At 34.0% G+C, this 11607-nt stretch overlaps 1 protein-coding gene across 1 annotated transcript; it reads left to right on the forward strand.

The window, feature by feature from the left end:
- The first annotated feature begins 6487 nt into the window (after positions 1–6487).
- Positions 6488–11607, forward strand: LOC140177425 (uncharacterized). The gene is made up of 4 exons (XM_072210526.1): positions 6488–7199; positions 7243–8775; positions 8863–10072; positions 10500–11607. The coding sequence occupies exons 1-4, from the start codon at positions 6488–6490 to the stop codon at positions 11605–11607; spliced, it is 4563 nt and encodes a 1520-aa protein (XP_072066627.1).

The raw sequence follows: 11607 nt of genomic DNA on the forward strand, positions 1-11607 counted from the left end.
TTTTACATTTTTTTAAAAAAAATGTCCTTTTAATCGATATTTATCCCGATCTGATCCGAAAATTCGACTCATCAACAAAAAAATATTAATTTTTAAAAATTTTTGACTTAAAAGTGATATTTTTTGTCAAAATATTTTTTAAAAAATAAAATAAAAAAATAAACAAACTAACCCGTTTAACCCATCAAATTGAATATAAACGATCCGGATTAAAAAATTATGGCCAATAAAATAAATTTAAATGGACCAACCCATTTAATCTACGAGTTTAATAGATCAGCTTAAATAGGTCAGATTATCCGGTTTCTCCTAAATTGAACCAACAATTTAGTTCTGTGTGATGATTGGTATATATCGTAGACTTATTAGGCTGCTTAAGCCTATAAATTAATAATTTCTTTTGTTTTTTTTTTTAATTTGTAATGTTGAACACATATTATAAGCTGAGCTTCCACGCCTGTATATTTTGTCACGTATTATATATCACGAGAAGACTTTAGAGATTTTGGGAGCAGGTGTATACATGAGAAATGCTCAAACCAGCAAAATTTATTGTTTTTTATTATTATTTTTAATTATTAATTTTTTTAATTTAATAATATAATTTATATTTTTAAACATTAATAATTAGTTATTGATAAAAAATAATACATTTCATTAACCTTCCGTATTTGTATATTTTCTCTTTGAAAAGATTTGTGACGTTGAGATTCAAACTCCTAGCTAATATAATATGGATATATGTATATATTATTCGAAAGTTGGAGCTATTAACTAATTGCCGTACCTGTCGTATTGTCTTTTATATATATTATCGTGTGTAAATATTTGTGATATTGAGATTGAAACTCCTAGTTTATTATATATTCCTCGAAAGTTGGAGCTATATATTAATTAATTGATCTACTTAATCTATCTTATTTTAGTGCTATTCAAATTTAGAATAAATTATTATTTTAATTTATAAAAATTTAAAATATTAATAAATTTATTTAAAAAAACAAAATTAAATTTATACTTATAAAAAATAAATTTTTATAAATAATTTAACTCTAATTTCTAATTTTATTCCAATATAATTTAGTTATTATTTAATTTTTTAAATTTTATCTAAAATCTTATTTTTTTTATGAGTATAAAGTCATTGTTTTTCATGAATAAAGTTGTAACCGTTATAAATTTTTATAAATAGAAATAATAATTTATTATCAAATTTATTATTATTCATATTTTTCGAAAGGTTCAATATTATTAAATTAAAATAAATTATTCAATTTCAGTATTTAAATACTAAAATTTTATACTGAAACTTCATTAAAATTTTTTTTTTTTTCTAAATCTTTCAAAGTCGAATTTTAGGTCACACATTTATATTGAATAGATAAGAATTTGGCTTATGCATATGTTGACTCAGATATTTATATAATAACCAATAATAATATGCCTATAAAATTACTTAATAGTGGATCGTAGATTAGGATATTAACGATACTGGGTGACGCATATCATCATGATTTAGAAAGAGTATATGAAACCAACATTTAACCAATAAAAAATGAAATAATTTGACTAATTATAATTATTAATAATTAATTTTAAATTTTTTAAATTTAAAATTTAAAAAATTTAAAATTAATTAATTAAACTTAATTAAAGTCTATAAAAACTTTTTTTTCTCCCACATTAATTTACTTACCTCCAACAACCATACACATTTATCAAAAACCGTTCATTGCCTTCCATCTTCATCAACACCTTCGTCATCACGACCAGTCTTTGTTGTCCCCAAAATCGAGTACATAAAACTTCTGGATGAGGACGAAATACTTGTTGTATGTGAGATTTGTACAGAAACCAAAGGGACTGATCAAATATTCAGGAATAAGAAATGTGATCACTCCTTCTACTCTGACTGTGTCACCAAACACGTGGCCACAAAGATCGAAGAGAGCTTAACGCTTGTTCCTTGCCCTGGATTGAACTACAAGGGCATGTTGGAGCTTGATTCCTGCAGGCCCATGCTCCCAAAAGAGGTTCTTGATAGGTAGGACGATACACTCTGTGAAGCCCTGTTTCTTGCGGTTCCGAAATTCTATTGCCCCTTTAGGGACTGTTTTGCAATGCTGCTTGACGAGAATGAAGTCAGTAAATAATTACAGAAATATAAAAAATATTTATTTAATATAAAAAAATATTCTAATACTTAACAAAAGAAAAATCTAATTATATTTTTTATTTATAGGATTTAAAAAAATTATGAAATTCTTAAAGAAATAGAGATATTCATATTTACAATACAAAAAAATTCAAAAAATATATAAAAGAACATCCATTTAATATGAAAAAGAAACATTCTGATATTTAGCAGAAAAAATATTCATATATATTAACTTATTTTTATTAAGATGAATTTTGAGGTCCATCCCATTAAAAAGTTCGTAGGAGTTGGCTGAATCCCTTCTTAATTTCCTAGTAAAATTGTCATAATTGTTAGAATAGATAATCAAATCAATCACTCTATTAATTTATTAATTTATTGATTTAACTGGTTAAATCAGTTATGTTAATTTAATTATTATTAAATAATTATATAAAATTTTAATATTTTATCTTTTACAATAAATATTTTTAAATTTTATTTTTATATCAAAATAATTATTATTTTTTAAATTTTGATAACTAATTTATTATTCTATATCTATTATATTATTATATATTATGTGTAATTATTGAAAAAATAACATTAATAAATATTATATAATTATAAAAATAGAGTATGTCATAATTAATAAGAATCTTTGTTTTTTTATAGATGTTTAACAAAATTTATATTTATAGTAATAATTATTCATAATTAAAAAATATAACTAATTTAAAAATAAGTGAAAATAAAATCAAAATAATATAAAATAATTTTAACTGCATTTATTTACTATATATTAATTAAATAACATATGTATTATTAAGAACCATCATAACCTTAGTTTGAACTTATGTTTTTTAAAATTTTAGAATTTTTTATTGGTTTACACTAGTTCTCCTCGATTTTTGATCGATTTATATTATTTATGCTGGTTTTGATCGATTTACGCCGATTTTCAATCTTAAACGGTCTTAAAGTTGAACTAGTCTGATTCTCGATTTTCTGATCCAGTTTGATTTTTATAGCTATACATATCATTGTGTGCATATAGTAATTAGGTTACTGTATAAAGTTTGAATTTTGAATGAAAAAGATAAAATTTAAAATATTATGCATAATAATTAAATTACTATGCAAACAACTAAATTCTTAAAAGAATTAGGTGCGAAATGTGTTTGTGCATATTGATAACCTATAAAGAAAAAGGGTTTTTTAAATGATGCCCATTAAAAGTTATTTTGCAACATTTGAAAAACTAATCGAACTTTGTCTATAAATAGAACGAAGGTTTCTTTAATTTTCTATAATATTCTGAAAAATGGACCTGTCCAATCAATTTGACTGGAAATTAATGACATTTTTAGTTTGGTTTAATAGAAAAAATTGTAAATTTGAAAATCAGTCAAGAATCATTAAATCAGTTGAGAATTAGTCAGTCATACTGGTTTGAAATCTGTCTAGTTCTCTTTAAACGATGTCGTTTTATATTTTTCTAAAAAAATTAAAAAAAAAAATTTTTTCGATTCTCATTTTTATCCTTCGCTCTTATCTTTTTTTTGAAATAAGAAGCTCAACACAGTAAGGTGGAGCATTTAGAAAGTCCAGAATTATAATACAAACACTAAACAAAAAAACTGAAATTATCTCCGGCATTGCCATCAACAACTAGACTGAACAAAACCAACCCACTTTTTGTAGCTCCTAATCAACTTGGTAATAACTTCTGCAACGCATGTTTCTTGATTCTTGAAAATCCTGACATTTCTTTCCGCAACGCATGTTTCTTCGCTCCTCTCACCTTAATACCTCCAGAAATCACCAAGATTTCCTCTCAATCAAATAAAAAAGGTGACAAACCCTAGCGTCCAGTACCGTTGTCATTCTTCTCACTGCCGTCATTCCACCGTTCTTTGCCATTTTCTTTGTCTGGTCTAGCATGCTTCGTCGTCCACTGCCAGGTCCAATTCTTCGCGTCACCAGCTTCTTTTCCTGTTCTAGCTTCGTCGTCCGTTGCGTCGGCATGTTTAGTTCGTGATTGTCGCTGGCAGTCTTGCTCCCTCTACTCCCTCATTTTTCCGTTGCGAAGCACGCTCCGAAGGTGAGAATGGCAGGGGGATTTTTTGTTTTGAGGAATTTGAAGCTTCATGTTACTGGCTATGCTATTGACATTGTCCTCGTCGAGTTTTCGCTCGTTTGCAAGTTCTTTTTTGTTCTTGCCACTGCTCTTGGATCTTGATTATTGTCATGAGGTTATTGATTCTTTTCCTACTCCATTGTTTTTTTTTCTTCGGGGATGGAAGATTTAGCTCTTATTAAAAGCCTACTACCTACCATATTTAGAGTGTTTGTTTCTCATCATGACATTAGTATGAATGCAAGAAATAGTTTTAATGTGACAACTATTTATATAGGCAACTACTTTCATGAAGATGTTAAAAATATCTTTTTATGATGATCCTTGTTTAAAAAGTGTAACTTATTTATTTTGCAACACTTTAAATAAATATAACACTTTTACTTCAAATAAGATCAAGTCCTACAATCTATCATTCAATGGTCAAAATAATATATCTTTACACGATGACAATCATTAAATCTTTATTGGAATAGCCACCATTCATATATATAGCAGTTTGTAACTCTTTATGTGAGAGTGTAATCTGTTTAGAAAAAATAGGAAAAACATACTCTTTCCAAAAGTAGCAGAATTAATAGCTGGAAAAGTTTAGGAGCCAGCAATTTTTGTATTTTTTTGCCAGCACTTAACCATCAAAATAAAAGTGATAAATCTCCCACCATTAGATATTATTAGATGTAATCTCACACCATTAAAAACACTATTAATAGCCAATTGATAGTTACAAAGTACCAAAATTACTGACTCCTAGCATTTCTCTTAATAGCTAGGCCTCTGTTTTTTTTTTTTTCTCTGATGTTTTAGTATAGTATAGTGTTTTTCTTTCAAATCTCATCGTCTTCTTCGTTTAAGACACATGTAGAATGTGACATATTATCGTTGATTTAATTCGTGGTTACATGGTCGGCAAGTTAAGCCAAGAATTGAAAGTGTCATGTGATATAGAGAATGAAGGCGTACGCAACACAAACTTTGCGGGGAGAAATAAAATATGAGTTATGTTAGATAACTAATGATTTTTTTTGAACAAAATGAATAATTACTAATTAAATAAAAATATATTATACTTTTAAATTATTTATTTAAATTTTAATATTAAAATAACTATCTGTACACTTAATAAATAAATATCTGATATATCTATTGTTTATATTATTTAATATTATTTTCATTATATATATCTATACTTTTCTATAAAAGATATGTACAGCATTAAATTGTTTTGTTGTTTTTAACTTGAGGGATTAGGTCCCCACCATATATAATATTGTATTCAGTTTTATAACCAAAAAAAATACTTAATCACTTGAAGATTTTCTTTGAAAAGTTAACGTTGATGTTATTACTCATTTTACTTCAAAGCATCCGTCACTTTAAAATTAAAGAAAAAGAAGTTATCTCTATTGGAAATATATAACACCTCTTTCTTTTTAATCTAAAAACAAATAACCAAAATATATTTTACACCAAATTAATGCCTATACGGGATTTATTTATATGAATATATCTGTCAAGAATTTTAAAATGGGATATAATTAATTAATTTAAATCAAGCTAAAAAAAGATAAAACTAACCATTATAAATATGTGAAAATACATTAAGAATTCAGTATTCCATATCAAAGAATGCGAGATTTGTGCATTTTTAGGCACCATGTAGTCATATAATTCAACATAATTTCTGATGGCTTATCCATTCAATTTCAATTCTAAGAGTTAAACTCAAATATTTTTATATATATGTATATATATATTGATATGACCAGTAAACATCGGTTACGAGTTATAGCTCGGTAACGCCTGAGATCCAAACATAACTAACGATTCCATAACGGTCATTAATCAATAACGTCGGATTTTACAATTAAATCTCTTCTTAACAGTTACGACCTAAGGAAAACGGCCGACTTTTCCGCTAATATAAAGCAGACATGAAGAGCTAAGGGAGGTATGTCACTTATTCCAAAAATAAAGATCTATTATCCACTTTGCACTAACTTGAGCGTCAGAGTGCCTTTGCAGGTACCCACCCCGCCGTTCATCCTTTGCCGACGTATATCTTGGTTCACCCTTGAAGTCCACCGACCTTACCAGAGGACGAGCTATACTTCGGGATAATCAGGCAAGAACATTTGGCGCTAGAAGAAGGGCCGAATAGTCTTGAGATATCATTCACAAAGGTCCCAAAACATCCTTAAAATACGTTCATGGCTGATGTTCCACCCCCTACCTCATCCGAGCTCCTACGGATGGTGACCGAGCTTCAACAAGCAAATCAACGAATGGCAGAGGAAAACCAAAGAATGCAAGATCAAATCGCACAATTGGTTAATGCTCGGTTAGAGCATAACAATGATCATCATAACCGAGACGAAAATCATGAGCGTCAATCAATGCCAACCCATATTTCTGAAACACCTCAGCAGGAGGAGGAAGAGGCACAACCAGACGCTGAGGACGAGGAGCGCGACAACTCCGCCGGCCCATTCACGGCCGACATAATAAATTTTCAACTCCCTAGACAGTTCACCCTGCCAACGACTTTAACCCCATATGATGGGTTAGGAGACCCGAAGCAACATATTAAAAAATTCCGATCTATCATGATCGTTAACGGTGCATCCGACCCTATTCTATGTCGTTGTTTTCCATCATTTTTAGACGGTCCTGCACTTGACTGGTTTTGCTCTTTGCCTGCAGATTCAATATCGTGTTTCCAGGAATTAGCGAGGCAATTCGAAGATCACTTTGCAGCATCAGCAATATACCTGCACGATTCAGACTACCTGACGACCATCAAACAAGGGCCACAAGAAAGCCTGAAAGATTATATTGCTCGCTTTACAAAGGTCGCCATGAGAATCCCCGATCTTCATCCTGAAGTCCATCTCCATGCCATAAAAAGCGGCCTTTGTCCCGGCAAGTTCCATCATTGCTATAACTAAACCAAAAACCCTGGCAGAATTCCGCGAAAAAGCCAAGGGACAAATAGATGTTGAAGAACTTCGCCAAGCTCGAAAGACAGAAAAATCAGCTATCATCAAGGATGATGATAAACCACGGGATAGCAAGAAGCCCTTTAAGCCTGTCCCCCGCTACGACTCGTACACCAAGTTCAACGCAAAAAGGGATGACATCATCAAAGAAATACTCAATTCCAAGTTAATCAAGCCTCCTCGTAAAGCTGGCACTTACCCAGAGTCCAAAACTGTCGATAAATCCAAATATTGCACTTTTCATCAGAAGTACGGGCATACAACCGATGAACGTGTGATTGCTAAAGATCTCCTTGAGCGCCTCGCAAGACAGGGCCACCTTGATAAGTTTATTGCAGGGCATATGCAAAAGAACGTAACCTCGGCTTCTGACCCATCAGCAGCAACCCCATCATCAAAAGAAAAAGATAAAGCACCAGCCCAACCTCGAGGAATCATCAATTGTATTTTAGGAGGATATGCTGGGGGCGGAAATACAAACTCGGCCCGAAAAAGAACTTATGGGGCTATGTTAGCAGTAACGGACGCCCCTAAGGTTCCACAGCAGAATCAACACTTCCCAGAAATGACTTTTCGTTCCACCGACTTTAATCACACCGATGCTAATTATGACGATCCAGTGGTAATTTCTGTTCAGTTGGGAGACTTAATAGTCCGCAAAGTACTCCTCGATCCCGGGAGCAATGCTGATGTATTATTTTTTACCACCTTTGAAAAGATAAAGTTAAGTAGCAACATTTTGCAACCATACCATGGTGACTTGGTCAGATTTTCGGGAGAGCGAGTTCCTGTTCTGGGTTCCGTGTGGTTACAAACCATACTCGGTGAGCAACCATTATTTAAGACACAAGACATTCAATATCTTGTTGTCGACTACTTTAGTCCATATAACCTTATCTTAGGTAGACCATTTTTAAATAGATTTGTAGCAATTGTGTCTACAGTTCACCTTTGTGTTAAGTTTCCTGTACAGGATAATGAAGTGGCCACCATATACGGCGACCTCCAGGAAGCTCGGCAATGCTATAACGTAAGCCTGAAGCCCATCAAAAAGAGTAACATGGCGCAGGTCAACTCCATACAACCTGACCAGCCGAGATTGACAGAAATAGATCCAAGAGCCGACTTTGAAGATCGGCCTATGCCAAATGAGGACTTAATGAAAGTCCCCCTAACCGGTGATCCCACGAAATTCACTTTTGTAGGAATGACGATCAATAAGGAGGAAAAAGATTCCCTTATACGGTTTTTACGTGAGAATGCCGATTTATTTGCCTGGACCCCTGCCGATATGCCCGAAATAGATCCATCTGTCATTACGCACAAATTGGCAATCAATCCTGAAGCTCGGCCAATCTCACAAAAGAAAAGAAATCTCGGCGCCGAGAAACGCCTTGCATCTCTTGCGGAGGTCAAAAAGCTCATTATGGCTAACTTCATCCGAGAAATCAGATTCACAACATGGCTCGCTAATGTTGTTATGGTAAAAAAGAATAATGGTAAGTGGCGCATGTGCGTCGATTTCACTTATTTAAATAAGGCATGTCCTAAAGATGCTTATCCTCTACCTTGCATTGACACTTTAGTTGACAACTCTTGCGGTTATGGTTCGTTAAGTTTTATGGACGCATATTCTGGCTATAACCAGATTCTCATGCATCCATCTGACCAAGAGAAAACCGCCTTCATAACTGAATATGGTAATTATTGCTATAATGTTATGCCCTTTGGTTTAAAGAATGCAGGAACAACATACCAGAGACTAATGAATAAGGTCTTCGAGAACCAAATAAGTCGGAATATCGAAGTTTATGTGGATGACATGGTCGCTAAAACCATGGTCGGCAACTCTCATGTCAAAGACCTAGCCGAGATTTTTGTGCAAATCCGACGGTATAATATTAGATTGAATCCTGAAAAGTGTGCTTTCGGTGTATGCGGAGGAAAATTCCTCGGGTTCATCCTTACTAGCCGAGGAATAGAAGCAAATCCGGAAAAATGTCAGGTGATACTAGATATGAAAAGTCCAAAGTCAGTAAAAGAAGTTCAACGACTAACAGAGAGACTCACGGCTTTATCAAGATTTCTACCCTGTTTGCCATTAAAGTCTTTTCATTTTTTCCAATGTTTAAAAAAGAACACAAAACATTTTGAATGGACTGAAAGCTGTGAAACTGCATTTCAAAATCTAAAACAATTCCTTTCAAAACCACCTGTTTTACAAAGGCCGAAGGTCAATGAGCCATTATATATATACTTGTCTATTACTGATGTGGCAATTAGCTCTGTCCTTGTAACAGAAACAAAGATGGGTCAACAGCCGATCTATTTTTTAAGCAAGTCACTCCAAGGCGCCGAGCTTCGCTACCCAAGGTTGGAAAAACTAGCACTGGCTTTGGTCTTCTCGTCGAGACGACTCCGACCATACTTCCAGGGACACACCATCATCGTCAGAACCGAACAACCTCTTTGGCATATCCTCTCAAAACCGGAATTAGCAGGCGGACTTACCAAATGGGCTATTGAGCTTTCAGAATTTGATATTCAATACCAGCCAAGAGGATCTGTCAAGTCCCAATACTTAGCCGATTTTGTGGCAGAGCTCACTCAGCCAGGTCTGGAAGAAGAATTCTCAGATTGGACCTTGTTTGTGGATGGAGCTTCAAACCCTCAGAGGTCAGGAGCTGGAATACTATTGGAGAGTCCGGAGGGTATCATCCTCGAGCATTCTCTCCGCTTCTCCTTTAAGGCAAGTAATAACCAGGCTGAATACGAAGCCCTAATCGCTGGGCTCAGGTTAGCTGCTGATTTACACATTACCAGCTTAAAAGTCTATTGTGATTCTTTGTTAATGGTCCAACAAGTAAATAACGTTTTTCAAATTAAAGACCAAGTTTTATTGAAATATTTAGAAATTGTTCAGCAACTGCTAAATAATTTTAAAAAAAATAGAAATTTGCCATATTCCCAGAGACCAAAATAATAGAGCTGACATTCTATCAAAATTGGCTACTACACAATCACACACAGCAACACTACTGTAATCGACTTTAGATAAGCCGAGCATATATATTAGCACTTTGAACACTTTAAATGAGAAAAGTTGGCAACTACCTTACATACAATACCTAAAGGACGGCTCTGTTCCAGAAGGAATCTCAAATAAGAAGGGATTCCGACGACAAGCCTCTTTCTTCACATTAATGAATAATGTTCTATATAGGCGGGGATATTCCCGACCACTTTTAAAATGTTTGGACAGGAATGAGGCCGATCTTGTACTAGCCGAGGCTCATGAAGGAATATATGGGATACACTCGGGGGCAAGGAGCCTAGCACAGAAAATACTTCGAGCCGGTTTCTATTGGCCGAGCCTTTGGGAGGATAGCATAAAGAAGGTCAGAACTTGCGATCAATGTCAAAAGCACGCACCAATCATTAACATTCCAGCCGAGCATCTTCACCAGTCTATCATAAGTTGGCCATTTAACCAGTGGGGGATCGACATCCTCGGCCCGTTTCCCACTGCCCCAAGACAGATGAAATTTTTGGTTGTTGCTATCGATTATTTCAGCAAATGGATTGAAGCACAACCCTTGGCGAGAATCACATCTTCCCAGATGATATCCTTTGTTTGGAAATATATCATATGCCGATTTGGAATTCCTCGACATATTGTCACAGACAATGGTCGGCAATTTACCGATCATAATTTTAGGCATTTTTTACAAAACCTAAAGATAAACCAGCACTTCTCATCCGTGGAGCACCCACAATCTAATGGCTTAGCCGAAGCCGCTAATAAGGTCCTCCTGCACGCTTTAAGGAAAAAGCTCGACAATGCCAAGGGACTTTGGGCAGAGCTAATTCCAGAAGTATTGTGGTCATACAACACTACCGTGCACACATCCACTAAAGAAACTCCATTCCGCCTGGTATATGGATCTGAGGCAATGATTCCTCTAGAAATTTCGCAACAATCTTTACGAACGCAAGCAGAGAATCATGATCAAGCTCGCCAAGCAGAACTCGACTTAATAGAGGAAGTCAGGAATACAGCAGCAATTCGCCACCGAGCTTTACAACAGCAGCTTGGCCGAAGACATGTTAAACGAGTTCAGCCAAGATCCTTCAACATTGGAGATCTCGTATTGAGGAAAACTGAAGAAGCTCGCCGACCATCTTCCCATGGAAAGCTTACAGCAACATGGGATGGACCTTACCGCGTACTTGAAGTCCTCGGGAGAGGAGCTTACAGACTGGAACATTTGGACGGTACTAAGCTACTGAGTACATGGAATATCAACTCTTTAAAGCAATATTACAGTTAA

The sequence above is a fragment of the Arachis hypogaea genome, chromosome 2, assembly GCF_003086295.3.
Source record: "Arachis hypogaea cultivar Tifrunner chromosome 2, arahy.Tifrunner.gnm2.J5K5, whole genome shotgun sequence".
NCBI lineage: Eukaryota > Viridiplantae > Streptophyta > Magnoliopsida > Fabales > Fabaceae > Arachis > Arachis hypogaea.

Excerpts from the sequence above, each read along its gene's own strand:
- LOC140177425 (XM_072210526.1), top strand. The coding sequence starts at position 6,488 with ATGGCTGATGTTCCACCCCCTACCTCATCCGAGCTCCTACGGATGGTG. Across the intron at positions 7,200-7,242 it reads AAAAAGCGGCCTTTGTCCCG|AATTCCGCGAAAAAGCCAAG; the intron begins GCAAGTTCCATC and ends AAACCCTGGCAG. Across the intron at positions 10,073-10,499 it reads GCCCTAATCGCTGGGCTCAG|GCGGGGATATTCCCGACCAC; the intron begins GTTAGCTGCTGA and ends TGTTCTATATAG.